The sequence below is a fragment of the Saccostrea echinata genome, unplaced genomic scaffold, assembly GCF_033153115.1.
Source record: "Saccostrea echinata isolate AGI-Se365-2 ecotype Australia unplaced genomic scaffold, CSIRO_AGI_Sech_v1 ptg000034l, whole genome shotgun sequence".
In the NCBI taxonomy this organism is placed as follows: domain Eukaryota; kingdom Metazoa; phylum Mollusca; class Bivalvia; order Ostreida; family Ostreidae; genus Saccostrea; species Saccostrea echinata.
The window spans coordinates 4,362,503-4,382,500 of record NW_026889783.1 but is presented as its reverse complement, the minus strand read 5'-3'; the positions used below and the strand labels follow the sequence as shown (position 1 = coordinate 4,382,500).

General features: G+C 34.4%; 2 protein-coding genes across 5 annotated transcripts in view; one reads left to right on the top strand and one right to left on the bottom strand.

The window, feature by feature from the left end:
* LOC133199602 (TOM1-like protein 2) overlaps positions 1 to 5,269 on the top strand; it is a 70,068-nt gene extending 64,799 nt beyond the window's left edge. For all 4 annotated transcript variants that reach the window (XM_061335442.1, XM_061335443.1, XM_061335441.1 and 1 more), the window contains one exon: positions 3,904 to 5,269. In XM_061335442.1, coding sequence (XP_061191426.1) covers positions 3,904 to 4,031 — 128 coding nt within the window. In that variant the 3' untranslated portion in view covers positions 4,032 to 5,269. The remainder of the gene's footprint in view (positions 1 to 3,903) is intronic.
* Positions 5,270 to 8,118: 2,849 nt separating this feature from the next.
* LOC133199404 (uncharacterized) lies at positions 8,119 to 12,069 on the bottom strand. Its single transcript, XM_061335206.1, has 6 exons — positions 11,777 to 12,069; positions 9,439 to 9,544; positions 9,083 to 9,312; positions 8,950 to 8,968; positions 8,820 to 8,844; positions 8,119 to 8,719 (listed from the first exon to the last, which is right to left on the bottom strand). Exons 1-6 carry the CDS (start codon positions 11,832 to 11,834, stop codon positions 8,417 to 8,419), a joined length of 741 nt encoding a protein of 246 aa, XP_061191190.1. The 5' UTR covers positions 11,835 to 12,069; the 3' UTR covers positions 8,119 to 8,416.
* Positions 12,070 to 19,998: the final 7,929 nt, after the last annotated feature.

Below are 19,998 nucleotides of genomic sequence, written 5' to 3'. Positions count from 1 at the left end.
TCTATAGACAAAACAGAAGAAGAATGAATGGTAGCAAAATATCAAATCACATCAGGGGAACTGAATTTTATTAATGAAACTCTTAAGAAGTTCCGTACAGGTTGTGAATTTTATATCTGTGTATTCTACCTGGTTGCTTCGAGGAAGGGGGGGGGGGGGGTCTTGAACATAAACATGTAAATTACCATTATTTTATTGAAAGAATTAAGGCTTATAATTTTGAAAACGTCAAGAAGAGTTGCTTGTGATATGAAGTTCAAGGTCATTTTATAAATAATCCAAAACATAAAAGCGAAAAAGAGAAAATGGGGGGGGGGTGAAGATGGCGATGTCTTCTACAGTTGACAAAAAATAGGGGCAAATGAAATGCATACACATATCATATACAACCGTTTTTATTTAATATAAACTCGTTTCATGGCAACGGGAAGGTTTTTCTGGCCTATCCCAATCACCTGGTAGGTGTTAACTGTACACCACTTCCTAAGTGAATGAGCACTGAGCAGTCCCCGCAAACTATATATACGGGGAAAAAATCAATATTTTGTAGTGTTTAAGAAACGTTGGTCCTACGTTTTCGGAAATTCTAAGATATTTAAAGATATTTAATTCCTTCTTAATCCTATCAAGAAACTGGTAATACGTAAAATCTTCAAAGAAGGGCCTTTACATACCCTATGAATATTACAGAAAAAAGAAGTTAGAAAGACGAAGAAATAGAAAAAATCGACTTTTTAATCCAATTTCTGTGACGACGGGAAGTTTTAACGACGGAAAGAATATTCATGGTGACATCCACAAGTCATTATCTATGATATCTGACAGAGTTAACTTTCATATCTTAAGCTGTTCTGGAGAAATGGAGCGGACAAAGTCCTTTACAAAATTTCGTCTATACAATAATATTAAGAATACTAGAAACTCATTACTAGTAATGAGAAGGTCTTCCGTTATACTACTTCCTGTTTGCATAAACATGTCTTTTCCAACGTCGGTATAAGCCTAAAACTGATGTAGAAACAAAATAACTTAAAAAATTACTTTTTTCTTCATTTCCTGTCACGACCGGAAGTAATGACGACAGACGATTTTTACACGATGCAAATGAACTGATGACTGACTATAAGTCCTGAAAGTTTTAGACTTCAGTCTTTTACTCTTACCGAGCAATTGTGAGAACACATTCTAATTTTGGGACAGGAAAACACACGACCGGAAGTGAATTGAATAAAAATTTCTGAATTTTCTCATGACATTTGTAGTATCTACAGCATATGTATAAAAAAAACATTTCAAATACTTATCTTTAAGTGATATTTATGAGAAAGCTAAACATCGAAATAACGTAGTTTATCTCTTTAAACCGGAAGTTTGCAGTTTTTGTTTCCGGTGGAATCTAACATATTTCAAAACACGAAAGAGATGCAACAAAGTGATGCAAGTTTTAATTTTATAAAGAAAAGTTGAAATTTTCGATTTTTTGATCACTTCCTGTGACGACCGGAAGTGACGGCTGACGCGTCTAACCCTATGTGTTTTGCCTACTCTTCAAGGTCTATTACTTATTTAAGTTTGGTGTCTTAATCTCATGCCGTTTCCGAGATCTCGCTCAGATAACTTTTCATTTTGAGGACAGGAAAAACACGCGACCGGAAGTGAATTTTACTAAGATTTTTGACGTTACTCTAGACATCTGCAGTCTGAATAACATATCTAAAAATCTTTTCAAATACTTTATCTACAAAAGATATTTAAGGGAAAGTAAATTACTCAAATTATGTAGTTTTCCTCTTATAACCGGAAGTTGTCGTTTTTGTTTCCGGTGGGACTGACATATTTCGAAACTACACATAAGATGCAATATTGTGATGCAAAAAAAAATTCAAAAAAGAAAAGTTGAAATTTTCGATTTCTTTGATCACTTCCTGTGACGACCGGAAGTGACGGCTGACACGCTTAACCCAAATGGGCTCGCCTACTCCTCATGATCTATTACTCGTATAAGTTTGGTGTCTTAATCTCTTACCGTTTCTGAGATCTCACTCGGAAAAAATATTTTTGAAAAAAACGGAAATCGGACATATCTGACGACCGGAAGTGAATTTTGACAAAATGAAAAAAACGCCTCGGGGTATTTTCATTCTCTATCAACCCTGAAAATTTCAGGAAAATCCATCCAGTCATCTCTGAGAAATCCTGCCGACAAAAAAAGGGGAAAAAAATAATAATAATAATAATAATAAACAGTACAATCACTATAAGGTCTTCCGTCTGGAACGGAAGACCTTAAAAAGAAAAAGAAGAAACAGTAGAATCACTATAAGGTCTTCCGTCTGAAACGGAAGACCTTAAAAAGAAAAAGAAGAAACAGTAGAATCACTATAAGGTCTTCCGTCTGAAACGGAAGACCTTAATAATAAGAAACAATAGAATCACTATAAGGTCTTCCGTGGAGACGGAAAACCTTAATAAGAAGAAACAGTAGAATCACTATAGGTCTTCCGTTGAAAACGGAAGACCTAATAAGAAACAGTAGAATCACTATAGGTCTTCCGTTGAAAACGGAAGACCTAATAAAATTCAAACTTGCCCCCAGCACTCTATATATACAATGTGATACGATTAATTTATTCATATAACAAAAAGTACACAATAATTTTGTTAATCACTTGTGCCAATGTAATTTGTGTGCAAGATTTTGGAAATATTATGTGACCGTCACGTGATCACCGAAGTCATGTGACATCACAAAAATATGTTATTTTGATACCTTATAAACTATCTTGGAAAATTGGCTTATATACATGAATTTCAAATTGAAATCACAACACAGACCAAATAAAACAGTTTGTTTTTAGTGCATTTTAAGCCTTTGGACCTGCAAAAGCATCCTTGGGTGAAGGGGGGTTAAATTATTAAAATAAAGGACCAAGCCCCCTTCCAAGGGGAGATAATCAAGAAAAAAAATAGGATGGGGTCATTAAAAAATCTTCTTCTCAAGAACCAATTGGCCAGAAAAGCTGAAACTTATGTGGAAGCATCCTGGGGTACTGAAGAATCTAGATTGTTCAAATCATGACCCCTGGGGTTAGGGCAAGGCTACAATGAGGATTTCAATTTTTACATTGAGATGTATAGGAAAAATCTTTAAAAAATCTTCCTCTCAAGAACCACTGGGCCAGAAAAGCTGAAACTTATGTGGAAGCAGCCTGGGGTAGTGTAGATTCTAATTTGTTCAAATCATGGCCCCTGGGGGTAGGGTGAGGTCACATTAAGGAATCTAAGTTTTACATTAAAATATATAGGAAAAATCTTTAAAAATCTTCTTCTCAAGAACCACTGGGCCAGAAAAGCTGAAACTTAAGTGAAAGCATCCTGGGGTAGTGTAGATTCTAAATTCAATTCATGACCCCTGGGGGTAGGACAGGGTCACAATAGGTATTACATGGGAGGAAATCAGGTGAAGAACAGCAGGGCCAAATTTACTCAGGTGAGCATTATGGCCCATGGGCCTCTTGTTCTTTAAGTCAGGGGACACAAATTCTCTGAATTAGCTTGTTAATTTATTTTTTAATGTCAAAGGTTTGCTAAATGTTTTTATTTTAGATAAAATTTATAATGACAATCATTTCTTTTGACTTAGAAACAGTATTAAAGATAAAATGTGAGAGGAATTTGTTCTTTCTGATGCCCTTATTATTCTGTTTCTCGTTATGCATTGTATGTATCAAGAAGACTTGAACCATGCCAGATCATAAATATGCAGCACTGTTTTGTTTTTTTTTTGTTTGTTTGTTTGTTTTGTTTTTTGTTTCATTATATGAACTTTGAATATCAAATAATTTGATAATGAAGCACATAGATTGTAATAAAATTAGTATAATTTTGATTTTTTTTTTTCAGAGTTTGATTCCTTCTTGAATGATAGAGCCCAAGCTGCTGACACCCTCCCCAGCATAACAGCCGCTACAGGTCAAAGGTCACGGAAGCTACAAAAAGATGACGAAGAGAATCCCTTGTTTGCTTTATAAATTATGAACCCTGTGTGAAAGTGTATGAAAGAATGTATGAAAACTGATCTAATTATAGTAACATGATAATTGTTTACAGTATCACATGATCACAACATGGTCAGTCATAGTATGCCAAACTGTGGAAAACTGGTCATCAATACTTTGTTAGATCCTGTAAATCAGAGAAAAATTTCTTGCTACCTTTTTTCCTAGCTGTAAGTATTGTTTTGTACATTATTTATTCATTTACCTACCTACATTCAAATTTGTACTTGGAATAAAAATTTTAGAAGATATATATATATATGCAATTATTTGATAAGACATTTATGAATGATTTCATGTGTAAAAAGAATTGCATGAATTTTTCCATTGTGAGGCTTATTGCCTTGTTTTTACTACAAATGATAATTATAGAAGCAATTATTAAACTGTAAAAATCTATTGAGTGGCATAATGTTTTGTAATGATTTGCTCTAATACAGTTGAACTTTGTTGTCTTGAACTTTGATTTTTTTGAATACACTAGATAAGTTGAATTTTGTTGTATTGAACATTAATTTTCTGAATATCCAAATATGTTGAAGTGAGTCAGCATTCCTGGTTGAATCATGAATCCACTTGTCAACATCATTATCTTGAACCATCAGATATCTTGAAGTCAGACAATCCTGCTATGTTGGAAATATAAGGGTTGACTGTATTTCATTCAGTTTTAAGAATGGCTTAATGCAAAAGCATACAAAAGGTTTTTCAGTGTTTAAAAAGAATATAGCAAATGTTTTTTCTAAAAAAAAAAAGGGGGGGGGGGGGTCATAATAATGTCATTCAAATGTATTACATGTACTATGACGTAAACACAAGCTGCAAATATTGATATGTACAGGCTTGATATATACAAATTTTGTTAGTTTTAGGCTTAATATATATATATATATAATTTGCCATTAAAATCTTGTAGAGGGTCCAAATTTCAAGGAACTGCAAGTTTTTATGATATCATTGTAAGAAGCATTTTTATAAAGGCATGGGACTTTATGTTTAGTACAAATAATGATTTATCTTATCTTTTTTTTTTTTCTTTTTTTTTTTTTTTTTCTTTCTTTTTGTTAAAAGACCTTGGTCACTGTGATTATTTCATAGATTTGTTGGAAAATGTAAGGGATGCTCTTAGAGGATTGAATGTTATTACTGGCTGTGCAGTTTTTGATTAAGAAATCAATAGTGGAGAAATACATGTGTATTGACCTAACAGAACCCACTCACATAATAAGAATGATACAAGAGTTGGCTGTAATCAGCAGAATTAATCAAGATGGGTTCAGATTTTAATTTTAGTTTCAAGAAAATATACCACCACAAAAATGAAAATCATGGAGCTTAGTAGTGGCTGAGACTCTGTTAAAATCTGAATTCATTGTGTAATGAATATTCACCTGTTTTTATCTGATAGAAAGTTGTTAACTAAACACTACATTGTTTTTACATTGAAAGTCATTGTATAATAAGCTTTAAAGTTACTTCTAAAGAACATATATGTATTGATTATTCTGTCAACAAGTTCAATGAACTCATATATTCAAGAACAATTAGCCTGCTTTGAATTGTGTAGAACTTTTGAACTGATTTAATAATGAGTAAAACAAATTGAGCCATTTATTTTTTGAATATATTTTGGGTTAAAAATCTTTTTAATTTGGATTGATTTAGACTAAAAACTCTGAATGTTTACTTCAAAGCTTTTTTGTTCCTTTCTATTTAAAGAGATCTATACAGTGTTAATCTGAAGTTACTCATGATGATACAGTGTTAATCTGAAGTTACTCATGATGACACTGATTAATCATCACTTTGGGATAAAAACATCCTATAAACTAAACTATAAGCACCTAAGTGCATTGTCATTTGATATGGTTTTCTATAATTTGTCCTGGATGTACTATATATTTATCTCATGGCAAACAGAATAAATGTAAAAGAAATTGTGTAGTAATCTGTATCCATTTGAGTGTTCAACACACTTGTCTATTTAACATGATGTTGAAAAATAAAAAAAATATTGTTATACCTTTTTTTTTTTTTCCTTTGGTAATTTGTTCAAAGATCAATATTGTGTATAGTAGAAGAACCTGAGTGAATCACACAAAGAAACATTGAAATACATGTATGTGTACCGAGAAATCAGATCGAGGATTTCACCGGTAAAATTTCATGTATTAATATACTGAAATCTTGAGCAGCATGAAATGGGGAAACCTGTAGGTAAATTTTGCTCATTCTCAAAAAATGGGTCTAATTAAACCTAGAAAGTGCTTTTGTGTCAAAATGTACAAGATTTAAAGCTGTTTTCCTGTTAGTTTATTGACTTGGGGTCTTGTCATGAATTCAAATGTGTTAGTATTTAATTAAAAGTTTGATACATGATGCAGAGACTACAAAATCTGTACTTTTTTGACAAAAGTTCTTTCTCTGATTACATTATTTTATCATTTTCAAATTTTAGCTCACTGAATATCTATCCATGTAGTGACATGGGTTTCAACATGCTTGTAATCAGAATTGTAGACATTTTAGCTCACCTGAACCAAAGGCTTGAGTGAGCTTTTCTGATCAAAATTTGGCCGTTGTCTGTCATCGTCATAGTTGATGATGTAAACTACTTGTGTTTTCTCTAGAACAACTGGAACAACTCCAACTAGACTTGGCACAAGGCATCCTTGTGTAGGGAATTCAATTTTTTTTCAAATGAAGGACCACACCCCTTTAAAGGGGAGAAAATAAGGAATTGGTGAAAATTTAATGGCATCTTTTAAACATCTTCTCAAGAACCCCTTGGCCAGAAAAGATGAAAGTTATTTGAAAACTTCATTACAGAGTGTAGATTTAAGTTTGTTCAAATCCTGACCTCTTAGGGTATGGTGGAGCCACAAAAGGAGACCATTTTTATATAGGAAAATATTCTTCTCAAGAACAGCAGAGCCATGATTAGTCATATTTATCAGGAAGCATCATGGGCCCTGGGGGTAGGGTGGGCTACAATAGGAGATCAAAGTTTTACATAGAAATGTATAGGAGAAAATCTTAAATCTCAAGAAGAACAGCAAGGCCTTGATTAATCATCTTTATCTGGAAGCATCCTCAGATAGTGTAGATTCCAGTTTGTTCAGATAAGGGTCGTCTGGAATAGCTTGAGGCTACAGTAGGGAATCAAATTTTATTATAGGAAGAAGTCTTTTCAAGAGTTGCAAGACCACGCTATATCATATGAATAAGCAAAACATTCACAAAAAAACAAAAAGGACATGTTAGCTTCAACAATAGAATAACTCTCCTCCCTATTGAAATGAGAGCCTTTTCCTCGTCCAGCTCTTTTTAAGTATCATCTAAAGACCAATGTCACCACTTTCAAAGTTTTGCAAGAAATAAAAAGACTGATATATGTTCTTTTTAATATAAAACTCATATAAACTTGATACAAAAATATATACATACGATGTTTGTATCCGATTAAAAACACAATTAGCAATGGCATTGCGGAAACAAAACGATATTGTGTAGTAATCAAAATAAAACTTTATGAACACGCATCGTATGAGACAAAACGTCAAAAAAGGGTAAAAACAAAAGTATTAAAGTAAAGCCGTGTAAACATTTCATACAATGTACGAAATCAGTCGGTCTTATTTCCCATATTTCTATGAATTTATACATATAGAACATTTTTCAATTGAATATTTATATAAAACCTGTATTGACTATGATTAATGTTTACGAATACCGAGACTACCGGGGGAATAAATTTTGAAACTCGATAAAAAAAATTATTTTTGAGAAAGTTGGTTTATAATAAAACAAAAATCCGGTATCGCAGTAGATGCCGGTACGAAAGATATCCCTTATAACCATAAATGAACATATGAAATATTCTTGAAGGGACGGCATGCATCAACAAAGACTTTTCTAATGCTTTTACTCGCGTTATGGACACTCTTCCTACTGACATTACTATGTTTCCTTTTTTATCTTCATCCTCTTCATAAAATTGCTACAATTACAGAAAAGCTTCATTACAAATGTACGTACAGCACAGGGGCTAATCCGAGATTCCTCTGACTCTAACCCCTGCTTTTATATTGTGCACATGTCAAAATATATATAAAAGCAGGGGTTAGAATCAGAGGAATCTCGGATTACACGGGGGCTTGCTCCTGGCGTGTAAAAAAATATTTGTTTAAAAAAAACATACACGATATACTATGTCAACAGAAAATCGTGTATGTTTTTTTAATAAATATTTTTTACACGCCAGAAGCAAGCCCCTGTGATTACAGTTAGCAGAAGGCCATTCTCCGTCAGAATGCTGTTATAAAACTTATTGGCTCACATAAATTGTACAAACTCAACTAATACAGTATCAATTCGTCCTCGTTTTGGGCCCGCCTACTGGCGCTTAAATTTGCCACGGCCTCATCGTCGTCTTGGAAATGAAAGTTCATGACCCCGTTTGTCGTTCCCTTACTTTCTATAGGTTGTTTTTCTAATGTCATCTGAATTTCCTCTGCCTTGACAGTCTCGTTAAGACTGATATTCTGGTTGTGGTTTGAAAGTGGCGTTGTCACCGGAATATGAGTTGTGTTTGAATCTGTCACGATTTCCGTTACTATAACCTGTTCTTCGTCTTCTTCATCGAAGTTTATTTGTTTACTCTAAATTACAAGGAAAGTTTAAATAATATATATTCAAGTTTGAATTATACTGCAAACATTAAACTAGGATTCTATGTCAAAAGCACATTTAAAAAGCTACCTTTTCTTCATAACGTGGTGTTGGACTGTAAATAAAAAAAGATAGTTTATATTTCATATTGAAAGATAGTTTATATTTCATATTGAGATCCAGGAACGATCCGCGCTCGTAATTGTACACCAGTACTCACATTTCTTGTATCCAGTGATCTGTAATTGGAGAACGACAAACTCATAAAGAGAATCTTATTTTCATAGCATATTATTACAGAATCAGTCAAAAGACATACAAATATATAAAAGACGCATTTCGAAATGCTTTACCTGTAGAGACAGAATTATATATAGCATTTTTAGAGGTTCCGTTTTGTATCATTGTTAGTGTACCGCCTCGCTGTGTAGATGGGCGAGACCCTGGTCGCGATGGCGTAGTTTTGGTTGATAGTGGAATACTTTGAGCTCCATTCAGCTTAGGAAACTCAAATTTAGGTTTTATTGGTCTAGGTGATTTGGTCTTTCCTTGCCATGCTTGGTATTTTGGAAACCAATGATTCCTGAAAAATATAATAGTAATTATTGAAATTTTCAGTAAAATATAACCATGGATGTATTTGTTGAGAAAGGTACAGAAAGAGGAATTCTAATTCAGATTTTGTCTAACTTTAAACAAGTCCACTGACCAGGTTATAACAAGAACCAACATTACGATCATGGCGATGAAGGCAAAGAATGTTACAATCGAGGAAGCAACCAGTCCACCCAGAGTATAGTTGTCTCCACGTGACCCTGTAACATGTACTTGCTATATATTAAATGAGAATATAAGAAATACGAATTCGTATTGATATATAAAGTCATTGGAAACAACAGATTTTTGCATCCAACTTCTTTTGCATCATGTAATGGAGCTTCAACATGAACAGATTAATTTAAGGCCTGTTTTTTTATAATGCATGTGACTTTTCCGACCATTTTTAAATATGCATCCATTATTATGCATTGCCGAAACTACACCTATTTTTAACAACAAATGTGCAGTTAGTTTGCATTACCTTAAATTAAGCGATATTATTAAACAAAACCAATTTTAGTTTCTGTATACATAAAAAAAAACTTCGTTATTTTTTTATTCGGGAAAGAGAACAAAATCAAGTATTTGATCAGTATTATTTGATCCATATTCGAGGAACTGCGAACGATAGTATTGTTCTGCCGTCTACCTCCAAGTCAATTTTCAAAAATTGACACAATTGAATGATTTTTCATATTTATGTAGATATTAATGTGAATTTTCGTAAAACGTAACTTATTTGGGAAAACAAAGAGAAATAACTTTATAATTTTGATAAAACTTGTGTTTTTCCCTATAGAAATCAACAAAAACGCACGTTATTTTTAAAACATCTCCCCCCCACCCCACCCCCCGTGAAACAAAAATTCCTTTTTACAGGTATTATACTATCATGTTGTAAATTTTGAATTTACTAGGGGGAGGTAAATGCAAAATTTTGCATTTACCTCCCCCTAGTAAATTCAAAATTTACAACATGATAATACATTGTTATTTCAAATCCATACCAAAGCTTTTGTTGTTTCACAAGGGGGAACATATGTTTACAGATAAAAACAGCAGAAGTGGCCATTCTTTTACCAATTTCAAATGGGATTACAAATAAAAAAAAATAGTGGGGCACTTTGTTAATTATATTTGTTGAATTTTACATAAGTTAAACATGCGGAAAGATTTAGGGGTCATTTATCCATTTTCATGAGTATTTGAAAATCTGGTGATGCTAAAAAGGCCTGATTTCAACGGAAAAAAATTTCTACCCCCCTTATGGAAAGACTTGTAAATAAGAGCAATGAACTGTTTTTAAAATTATTAATCAATTACTAATGAACTCTTCTTTGCACTCAGTTAAGTTTTAATGGCCAAATTGCAATCTATATTGAATTAAATGAGTTTAAAATGTAGGCGAGAATCGAGAGTTTAGCGTTCATAGTTCTTTTATGTGTTGTTTCGTCTATAGGTAAAAAATTTAATGAAATTTGGGAAACATTTAATATTTTGAACTCTCTATCATGTTTCATTTAATTCTCTCTGTTTCTAGCAGTTTCTTTCATTGAAACTGCTTTTCTTTATTTCGGAGCTTTAAAAGAATCGCGTCTTTGTTTGGAACGTTGGTACATGCACAATTACAATGTGAAGAATTTTAAAGTACGTTACGATTGAAATTTATTCGTACTCAGATTACATGGAACATGCAGTATATAGTCACCAATTAATAGCTACTTCTGGGACTTCAGATTTCTAGGGGCATTGCAGAGATAAAAATAATGATATGGTTTTATAAAGTAGTTTGTCGGACAAAACGTTGTTGTAGTCACGGCCTGTCGCATTTACTTATTCATTCATAGCGGATATCCAGGCCTCCGATTCATACAGAATCATAAATTCATCTGATGTTTTAAAAATTTGTTTTCGTGAATAGGGGACAAAGAATCGTTCCGATAAAATCTTTACATTTAATTTTCTATGAACTTTGGATAAACTCTTCAAATCAATGAAGAATGGTCATTCTAAACATACGACACATTTCAATTTTTGCTGATATTTAAATTCTATAGATCTAGTCGGGAGTAGGAATAATTAGAAAAAGTGAAATATAAACAGGTAGTAAGATAAAGCAGTTGGGTTATGTATTTTGAAAGAAAAGGACAGTGCAGCCATATTTTACACATTAAAGAAAACGAATTAGTGACAGTGTACATAGACAACCTAATCTTTAATAATAAATAAACATGCACCAGATCAATATCGCGGAACCGGTTTGTAATGTGTATTGGTGTCAGATTAAAAATCGATTGTTCCCATATTCTCTTTAATTCCTAAGGTAAAGATGTCAACATAAAAATATTTAAGTTGTTGATGGTGGAATTACAATATTGCAATAAAACTGAACAAGAATTGCAAAACTTAAGCCGATTCAGAGATTCGTAATTACAAATCGTACATACCGGGTAAAAAAGACAGAAACACAAGGAGGGTTTTCAGCAGCAGAAATCCTCCCGCCATGATGACCGCCTGAAGTGAATTCGGATCAATGTAAGAGAGATGTTTATAGAGGTCCTGTGACCATTAATTCACAGAAGGTGGGTAGAACCCTAATATTACATCCTGAATGAAGCTTACAAGGGTACGCCCTTTATAGATCTAAGACTGATCTTGTTGCGAGCATTGGAGCAAGAAGTCCTTTTAAAAACGCAAACATTTAAATCTCAACACTTGTGCAAACATAACAAAACAAGTTTTGGAAGAGCTTGAGCGAATCAATTATACGTGCTCCTAATTATGGTCTACACATTTACAGCAAAGTTACACAAATATTGTGAAAAATGAAAGTAAATTCTATGCACTCTACAAAACATGCAGGTTTTGAAGTTAATGAAAAACTCATACTTATTTAGTATTTTTCTACCAAAAAAAATAAATAAATATTAATCTATTTAAAATGTTCATTTTTTTCTAAACACTTCCTTGTAAGAAATACTGTATTATTATTTATTTAAAAAAAATCAATTGTAGTAGAATGGATTGCATGCTTCGCTAGCCCTTTTGATTGATGTGAAATAGATTGCCAACAAAACAGAATTACAGGTATAATCCCTCCTATGTATCATTTTATCTTGTTCGTTTGTCATTTCGCCTATAGTAAGTGCTTACTGAAATAAAGAGGTTACGAGTTCTCAGTCTCTTATATGAGATGTTAATTTTCAGTTGCGGATCCAAAAGTTAATGTAGAGGGTTAGATGCCGGGGGGGGGGGATGGGAGGGGCTGTCGAGAGGGGCGTGGGCCTCCCCGGAAAATGTTTTTTAAATAAAGCTCAAAATTGTGAATTGTAGACAAAATCTGTTAGGTTTGTAGGTCATCTGAGTTTACTCAGGTGACCTATTGCCATCCGTTTTCGTCTCCGTCGGCGTGCATCGTGCTTTAACATTAGAACATTTTCAGCTTCTTTTCTGAAACCGCACAACCATTTTCAACCAATTTTGGCATATAGCATCTATGGGTGAAGGGGGACAAAGTTTGTGAATTTCATGGTCCCTACCCCCCTGGGGCCTGAGGGATGGGGCCAAACCACTAAAATTAATGCAATCTTTAAAAATCTTCTTCTTTACTCCTGGACATCAAGCAGTCAAACTGTTTGCATGATTGTAATAAGCATTGAGTCCTCTACCAAAATTGTGAAATTTATGGCCCCAGGTCAGGGGTTCTGGCGCTAGGGCGGGGCTCTAATGATTATATAGTGAAAATGCATTAATTCTTTAAAAATCTTCTCCTCTGCTCCTGGGTATTTAGCCGACGAACTAAGTACATAGTTATGATGAGGGGGGGGGGGGGTCTCTTTTAAAATTGTGAATTTCAAGGCCCCTGGGTCAGGGGTACTGGTGTTGGAGCGGGGCTCTAATGATAATATAGTGAAAATGCATTAATTCTTTGAAAATCTTTTCCTCTGGTCCTGAGTATTAAGCCGATGAACTAAATTATAGTTATGATGAGGAGGGGTGCCTCTTCTAAAATTGTGAATTTCATGGCCCCTGGGTTAGGGGTTCTGGTGTTAGGGCGGGGCTCTAATGGTAATATAGTGAAAATGCATTACTTCTTTGAAAATCTTCTTCTCTGCTCCTGGGTATTAAGTCGGTGTATTAAGTCGATAGTTATAATAAAGAAGGATGCCTCTTCTAAAATTATGAATTTCATGGTCCTTGGGTCTGGGGTTCGAGTGTTAGGGCGGGGCTCTATTGATTATATAGTGAAAATGCATAAATTCTTTAAAAACCTTCTTCTCTCCCACTGTATATAAAGAAGATAAACTAGGTATATGGTAATGATGATCAATGTGAAATTTGTGGCCCCAGGGTGAGGGGTTCTGTGGGACGGAGGGTTCTATTCATTATATTGTGAAAGTGCATTATTTCTTTAAAAAAATCTTCTTCTGTGTTCCTAGGTATTTAGCAGATAAACCAAGTATATAGTTATTATGAGCAAGGTCACATCTTCCAAAATTGTGAATATCTTGGCCCCTGGATCAGGGGTTCTGGTGTTAGGGTGGGGCTCTATTGATCAAATAGCGAAAATGCATAAATTCTTTAAAAATCTTATTCTCTCCCTCTGTATATAAAGCAGATAAACTAAGTGAATGGTTATGATGATCAATAGTGCCTCTTCCAAAATTGTGAAATTTGTGGCCCCAGGGTGAGGGTTCAGCGGGAAGGGGGGTCTCTATTGATTATATAGTGAAAGTGCATTATTTCTTTAAAAATCTTCTTCTGTGCTCCTAGGTATTAAGCGGATAAACCGAATATATAGTTATGATGATCAAGGGTGCCTCTTCCAAAATTGTGAAATTTGTGGCCCCAGGGTGAAGGGTTCTGCGAGGGAGGGGAGGGGGGTGGCACTATTGATTACATAGTGAAAGTGCATTATTTCTTTTAAAATCTTCTTCTCTGCTCCTAGATATTTAGCAGATAATCGAAGTATATAGTTATGATGAGCAAGGACATCTCTTTCAAAATTATGTATATCTTGGTCCCTGGGTCAGTGGTTCTGGTGTTAGGGAGGGGTTCTATTAAGTGCATATTTATGTTGATTAAGGATGCCTCTTCCAAAATTGTGAAATTTGTGGCCCCAGGGGTTCATGTTTTTTTTTTTTGGGGGGGGGGGGTCTATTAAATGTATAGTGTAATGCAATTTTTTGTTGAAAATCTTCTCTGCCCCGGGGTAATTAACAGAAAAACTAATTGCATGGTTATGACGAGCAAGGAAAACTTTTCTTAAAAGTTAAAATACATAGCCACGGGGTCAGGGATTTTGGTGTTAGGGTGAGGCTCTTTTGAATATATAGTAGAAATGCATTATTTCTTTGAAAATCTTGTTCTTTGCCCATTGTTATTAAGGAAACATACTAAGTACATGGTTATAATGAGCAAGAGTGCAGCTTCCAAAATTGTGAATATCTTGGCCCCTGGGTCAGGGGCATTGGTGTTAGCGTGGGGCTATATTGAATCTATAGTGAAAATTGATTATTTCCTTGAAAATCTTCTCTGCTCCTGGGCATGAAGGAGGCAAATAGAGTATACAAAGTTGTAATAAACAGGGATGTTTTTACCAAAGTTTGAAATTCTGTACCCTTTGGTCAATTTATTTATTTCTACTGAAAGAAGTTATTCCCCTTTGCTATTCACATATAATAGTTAATCACTGTAAATAATGTAACTTAAAAGGTCAATTGAATAACAGAATTATACAAGAAATTTTATAATATTTAATACAAAAGTACTTTCATAGTTTTTAATGGTCAGGTAAACTTTTAAATAATAGATAAATGAAAATGGGACAAAATTATCATATCTTTGTACAATATATAATCTTTAAAGATCAAGAGAGGCCAATGCAGGGGGGGGGGGGTGAATTGTGTTAACTAATAGTGCTCTAGAACTATTGTTTTGTTTGTCCGCATGAGGATAGTGACAAATGGGGAAAGTACAGGCAAATAAATAGATCAACTTTAAGATTTGTTATTGAGTACTAAATTAATATTTTTCTGATCCCTGATCATCCTATTTCTCTTGCTTTTGGAAAACAAAGCTTTATTTATCAGCTTATTTTGTTTTAATCTATGGATCATTACATTATACTCAGGTGACCGTTAAGGCCCTTGGGCCTCTTGTTTTTTTCTTTCTTGCCTTGACAGGGCTTCTATGTACATAAAATAAGTTCTACCCAATTCATCATACGAAGTTGTAACTGTTAATTAGGTTTTATTATACACACATATTTCAATGGAATTTATATTCCGGTGAATAATGTACTTCTTCGGTGGCAAAATCATCATATTGACCTCAAAGACAGCAATAATTGTATATTACTGCAACAATAGATTAACTGTGTGTAGTAATGAATATTTTTAAATGATCCTGTGTCATCATTTTTGATTGCCTGTGTATTTTCTGTGTTCAAGCGGAAAGGGATTCCCAGTTACTTGTAGACCTTTGTGCAGGTATTGTGTGAAACAATGGTCAACCTCACATTAACTTGTTGTTAAACTGAAAATTGTAAGTTTTTAAAAAATCAAAGACTTTTTGAAGTTTCGTTGCTTGTTCCAATTTTATTTAGCCATTGCAAATTTATTATTATAATGGAAAATAATTCCCAAGTATGTAAATTGTTCAACAATTTCCAAAACATTATTACCAGTAAACCATTTTTGGCTAGATTTGATTTTGTCCTTATTTCTAAAAATTAAAACTTTAGATTTATATATGTATATTATTTATTTATTATTAATATTTGTTTTTGTATTTTTCCTTCCATATGTGTCTTTTGCACTTTATTTACTTATTTAGTTTTGCTGTTTGTTGCACTCTTCTATTTTCTTTCCATAATATTGTATAATGTTTGTTTGTATGTTGTTTAACGTCCCTTTCGAGAATTTTTCACTCATATGGAGACGCCACCACTTCCCGGTGGAGAGCTGCAAATTTTGTCCTATACTCGGCACTTACGGCCATTGAGCAGTGAGGGATCTTTTTCGTGCCAGCACCTACTGCGACACGGGGCCTCGGTTTATATTGTCTCATCCGAAGGACCGGTCTCCACGTCCCACAGTGGGATTCGAACCCGCGACGTAAGGATCAACTCCTTACTCCGCGACTCTAGAGCAGACGCTCTAACCACTGCGCCACGCGGGCGACTATTATATAATGAGAATATATACTAAGTAATAACTCTTGTGTATAAGATGGGTGAACAAGGCGCGCAGAATGCCTATAGCTTCAGATATGTAAAAATCACGATTAAATTTTATGAAATTATGATAAAATAAACTTTTCTGAGGAAAATTTTCTCGGCAAAAATTTATTCCGCTATTAAAAATAACAAGGAAAAATTTGTTATAATTGAGATTTAAGTTTTCACCTTCATGATTGTCGCACTATAGGCATTGCGCTCGCCTTGTTCGCCCATCTTCTTTATATTTTTCATTTCTTCCTTTTCTAGTTTACATTAGAAATTACTAGTAATGTAATTTGTTATGAACTATTTCATCATTGTAAACCATTGTCAATTCTTAACATTTGTAACCTTGACCTTCTTGGAGAGGACATATAGGCCATGCCTGATGTCCAATCCAATTATGTAATTTGACTTTACATAATAAAATACGGATTAAATTAAAGACCGGGGGAGATGTGTTTCCCGATCCCCCCTTGAATCAGCCACTGATTTTAACACCATTGGAAAGAATCCTTTTATCATACATCTAATAATTTCAAAAAATGGCACGAATTCAGATTCATTATTAAAAAATATAAATAAATGTAGATAAAATTCTTCTATGATTATTTCGAAGCAAAACTGTCACAAACACGTCTTTGATAAGTGATGAAATTATTTGCGCACTTTGACTTGTGAAACAAATTGTTATACATTTTGTTGAAAGCATTTTTCTTAACAATTGGTCAAACATGTTCTATTCTTAAGAGAATATTTATAATGTGATTTAACGTTATAATAAAGAAGGATTATGAATCAAGTATTAAATATTATTTTATTTTTGAATAACTAATATCACAGACAGTTAACACAGGTGCTTGAGGACAGGATCCCCCCCTCCCCCATAAAGACCCCCGGGCCTGTTCGACTTTTTTACTGATAAATTATATATAGATGACACATTTGTGATATAATCTATATTATCAATTCGAAAAATTGGCTGAAACAAACATTTCATAAAAATTACTACCCTTCTCTATATATATAAGTTGATTTATATAGAGAGAGTTGGGTGGATTTTATAAAATGTTTGCTTTAGGTAATTTTCCAATTGTTGGTATAGATTATATCACAAATATGTCATTGAAAGATAAGTTATGAGAAAATAGTCGAAAAGGCCCGGGGTCTATAGTTGGGGGGGGGGGGGGTCCTGTCCTCAAGCACCAGTGACAGTTAATAAAAGAATTTACTAAGTACACGTCTATGTAATTGTGGTTCTGCGTCGTGATAGACACGTCAAGCTTTGAAAAGCAATTAAACAACTATAAATATGAGAAAATAAATGCTAATAGAACTCCTAAAGGAATTAGAAGATAGTGTGACGTCATAGTTGTGCTTCCAGAATCCCAAGCCGGAAATGGACAAGTGTCAGGAGCTGAAAATAAAGGGTAATAATGAGTAAATGTACATTAAAAAGTATACTGGATGCGTTGAAAATTCAACAACCCTTCTTTGGTTGTTAAATTTAATAATACTCACTTTATTTTAAAAAGTTGCATTTGTGAAAAATTCATTTTTTTAAAGGACTGAGCGTTTCAAATATGTTTGGTCGAAAATAAAAACGGGTAATATTTCCTAGAGTATAACTCACGTCCACAAGCGGTTGTCGTTTGGGTTTGTGCGGTAGACTGTTGTTGAGCCTGTGATATTGAGTCATTCGTGGTGACAGTATGGTGCGATGTAGTTGTCTGTTGTTGAACTTGAGAAAGTGCGCCATTTGTTGTTGCAACAGGGGATGATGTTATCTGTTTTTCTACTTGAGATACTGAGCCATTTGTAGAAGCAACATTGGGCAACATTGATGTCTGCTGATGGCTTGTTCGTGTGCCATCTGTTGTGGTAACAGATGACAAAGTTGCTGTATTTTGGTGAGTTTGTAACGAAGTGAGATCCGTAGTTGTTTGGTGCTGAATTTTTGATGATGTGCGGCCTGTAGTGGCAATATAGGAAGGCGTTGTAGCTTGTTGACGGGTTTGTGTCTGATCAGTGGGGACAGTACGGAATGATGTTGTTTGTTGCCGGGATAGTGATACAGGACCATCTGTTGTAGTAAAGAGAGACGAAGTCCTGGATTGTTCCTTAGTTTGAGTTTCACTTTTTGGGGAAGATGTAGATAAAAAGGTCGAAGAAACAATGGGTTGCTTAGTGAATATGCTTGACTGGAGTGTAGTAACCTGGCTTGTTGACACAAGTGTTACGGATGTGTATGACTGAGAGGCAGGAGGTATTTCGGTTGATTGAGTTTTGGCTATAGTTTGATCAGCAGACGGTGTGTGTGTGCTTGAGGAAGTGGAGACTTTCACAGTTGAGAAATCTCTATTCGTGGAATCAGAAGTTGAATGTTCTGTGTGCTGGGAAGTCTTTTCAGAAATTTGCTTTTGGGTCTGTGTAGATGGAACAGTAGTCTGCTGACCAGGTAAATGAGTTGTACCATAACTGCTGCAATCTGATCCAGTCGGGAGTGTTCTGCTGGCTACTGCATACTCCCAATTACAATTAGTAATTGTTACATCCCAAAGAGTTCCAGGATGGCATTCATATGGATAAGGAATACCATGTGCACATTGGTAGTAAAGTTTCATATCGCATTTGTCTTCATAAAACTTTCCATGAATACAATCTGATGGAGCTGAAATTTAGAAGACAAACTGTTAAATATATACCATTGACATATACTTTTTCGTCGAGAAAATTCGAAACATGTTGGATAAACGAGTAAAAATATGCGTCATGATTGAACTTACGACCACAGCCACAGGGTGCAGACGAAGTAAGGACGAGGTAATCCCAGTTACAATTTTGGATTCGTTTATCCCACACTGTTCCAGTAGCACACTCGTAGTGCCATGCAACACCAGACGAACACTGGTAGTACTTGCGAATGTCACAGCTGTCCTCATAAAATTGACCATCTACACATGACTTTGGTGCTGTAAAAATTTCTTTGAATATTATCTACACAGTATGCTTTTCTGAATTTTTTTTATATCTTATAAGAGCAGAAGTCATAACGATTACCTCCACAGATAGCCGATTTCGTTGTATAAACAATCTCTGTTGAAACTGTGTGGGACTGCGTTGTCCCCTCACTGTTTACTTGGATATCTGTGGATACATAATAGTTTGAACTAGAAGATCCAGTTGTTCCAACGGTTGAATCTTGTGGAGGAAGAGATGAAGTAAAGACTTTAGACGAAGAGTTTGTTGAAGGTATCATTGAAGATACTACAGATGATCCAGACAGCTCACTTCGCAATAAGTTCATCAGAGGATACGCCCCATCGCCACAGCTGTTGCTGAAATCGTCTTGATCAAGAGACCAAACCATACCGCCACCCAGTCCTTTGGACTTGATGTAGTCAACCTATCAACGAGAGGACGAGTGAAAATTATAGTCTAGACAGA

What these genes read in the sequence shown, in the direction of transcription:
- LOC133199404 (XM_061335206.1), bottom strand. Translation starts at nt 11,834, where the DNA reads ATGGCGGGAGGATTTCTGCTGCTGAAAACCCTCCTTGTGTTTCTGTCT. An exon ending in GTTTCTGTCTTTTTTACCCG is followed by an intron (nt 9,545 to 11,776) that starts GTATGTACGATT and finishes TACATGTTACAG; the next exon opens with GGTCACGTGGAGACAACTAT. An exon ending in TTGGTTCTTGTTATAACCTG is followed by an intron (nt 9,313 to 9,438) that starts GTCAGTGGACTT and finishes TATATTTTTCAG; the next exon opens with GAATCATTGGTTTCCAAAAT.